Source organism: Sitodiplosis mosellana, unplaced genomic scaffold (genome assembly GCF_009176505.1).
Source record: "Sitodiplosis mosellana isolate CC-2019 unplaced genomic scaffold, AAFC_SMos_1.0 Smas_scaffold_6452, whole genome shotgun sequence".
Classification (NCBI taxonomy): domain Eukaryota; kingdom Metazoa; phylum Arthropoda; class Insecta; order Diptera; family Cecidomyiidae; genus Sitodiplosis; species Sitodiplosis mosellana.
In genome coordinates this window covers 1-1,754 of record NW_022601677.1, presented here as the reverse complement: position 1 = coordinate 1,754, position 1,754 = coordinate 1, and the positions used below count along the sequence as shown (strand labels likewise).

Below are 1,754 nucleotides of genomic sequence, written 5' to 3'. Positions count from 1 at the left end.
ACTCACATTTATGATACTCTCGTCGACGGTGAAATGGTAATCGACAAAGATAAAAAGACAGGTCTAACTATACCCAGATATTTGATATACGATGTTGTGTGCTACAATGGGGACAGCTACATCGAGTACGCCTTTTTCTCGGAAACACTGTTCAGCCGTTTGAAATGTATCACTGAAAATATCATAGGTATGAATCGAATTTCCCACACTTCCTGAATTCCAATAATCCATGATAAACATTCGAATCCAATCTGGAAATGTACTTACAAAACTATCATTTCAGCTCCTCGCCTCAAAGCAATGCAACACTGTCTAATCAACAGAGATCGCGAACCATTCGGTGTACGTGTCAAAGAATTTTATGATGTGATAGCAGCGAAAAAATTGCTCGCGCCAAAATTCACCGAGTCTCTTGGCCATGAAACAGACGGTCTCATCTTCCAGCCATCCCTCGAAGTAATTAATTCATCAATTGATTTATGTTAGCATTGAATCGATCAAAGGGAAACTTTTACATGTTCTTCGTTTGGTTTCAGGCTTATATTCCAGGCCAATGTAATTTGGTGTTGAAGTGGAAACCACTGACCATGAATTCGGTTGACTTCAAATTGAAGATTGGCACAGAAAGCGGAGCTGGGTAATTGCCAATTCAACCCATCTTTTTGCATCCTGTTTAACTCAAAAAAATATTAAACTAACCGCATGTTTTGTTGTTTCATTTGCAGCATCCTAACGAAGAAGGTTGGTAATCTATATGTTGGTGGGCTGGAACAACCGTTTGCACAGTTCCCAAAATTATCGACACAGATTAAGCAATTGGACGGAAAAATAATCGAGTGCAAATTCGAGGACAATCAATGGAAATTCATGCGTGAAAGAACTGACAAATCGTTCCCAAACAGCTTCAAAACGGCCATGGGTACGATTCCATATTCCTGTTTGATTCTCGCTTAATTCGTGTCAATTTTCAATTTTTGTTTGAATTCTCCTTTGCAGCGGTGTGGGAAAGTATTCAGAATCCGGTGACATACGAAAAACTTGAAAAAAGTATTGAGCGGCTAGGAAATAGTGCAGAGCACTGCGGCCGAAGCAACATCAAATGATTGCGATGACGAAGGGATTAGCGAACCATCGTCACACTTCTCGCAATGGGAACTGTATCAATTGGACCTGACCAATTTGTACTTGATATTTGGTACAAAGCAAATGGGCATGTCACGTATCAATTTATACGAAGCCATTTACCGCTTGATGGCCAATGCACTTCCATTGGAAACGCATCGGCTGCTTGATCGAAACATAATGATAATGCGTCAGTCGAAACCAAATTTAATTTGTGTGGTCGGAAGCAAGGGTAACTCAGACGATTTGTATGTGTGCGGTTAACGAGAACGAGCCCGATCAATGATGCTCGTTTGCAAATATTCGCAAGCTCAAGTGGGCATCGAACGTGCCGGCCTTTTGACACAAGCCGCAGCGATATTCAAACAAATCGAAGACACGGTGAAAACCAATAAATGTGGAGATGAGCGAGATGAGATAAGCTACAAAGAATGAATTTAAGAGCCACAGTGTTTTGCCTCTTTATCGAACGGACAGTTCATATTAATAATCTTTTCGGTATCATTTTGCTTATTATATTGTAACATTTGTTTTATATAAGTTATTTATGGTCGGCGCCAAGAAAAAAAATGAACCGACCACATGACCTTCTCATTCTTTTATAGTACGAATGTTTTTTTTTTCGTTGGGAT

General features: G+C 39.9%; 1 protein-coding gene across 1 annotated transcript; it reads left to right on the top strand.

Moving 5' to 3' along the window:
- The first annotated feature begins 6 nt into the window (after nt 1-6).
- LOC129579719 (mRNA-capping enzyme-like) lies at nt 7-1,754 on the top strand. Its single transcript, XM_055469887.1, has 5 exons — nt 7-187; nt 284-456; nt 537-637; nt 726-919; nt 997-1,754. Exons 1-5 carry the CDS (start codon nt 34-36, stop codon nt 1,101-1,103), a joined length of 729 nt encoding a protein of 242 aa, XP_055325862.1. The 5' UTR covers nt 7-33; the 3' UTR covers nt 1,104-1,754.

What these genes read in the sequence shown, in the direction of transcription:
- LOC129579719 (XM_055469887.1), top strand. Translation starts at nt 34, where the DNA reads ATGGTAATCGACAAAGATAAAAAGACAGGTCTAACTATACCCAGATAT. An exon ending in TATCACTGAAAATATCATAG is followed by an intron (nt 188 to 283) that starts GTATGAATCGAA and finishes CTATCATTTCAG; the next exon opens with CTCCTCGCCTCAAAGCAATG. An exon ending in GGCACAGAAAGCGGAGCTGG is followed by an intron (nt 638 to 725) that starts GTAATTGCCAAT and finishes TTTCATTTGCAG; the next exon opens with CATCCTAACGAAGAAGGTTG.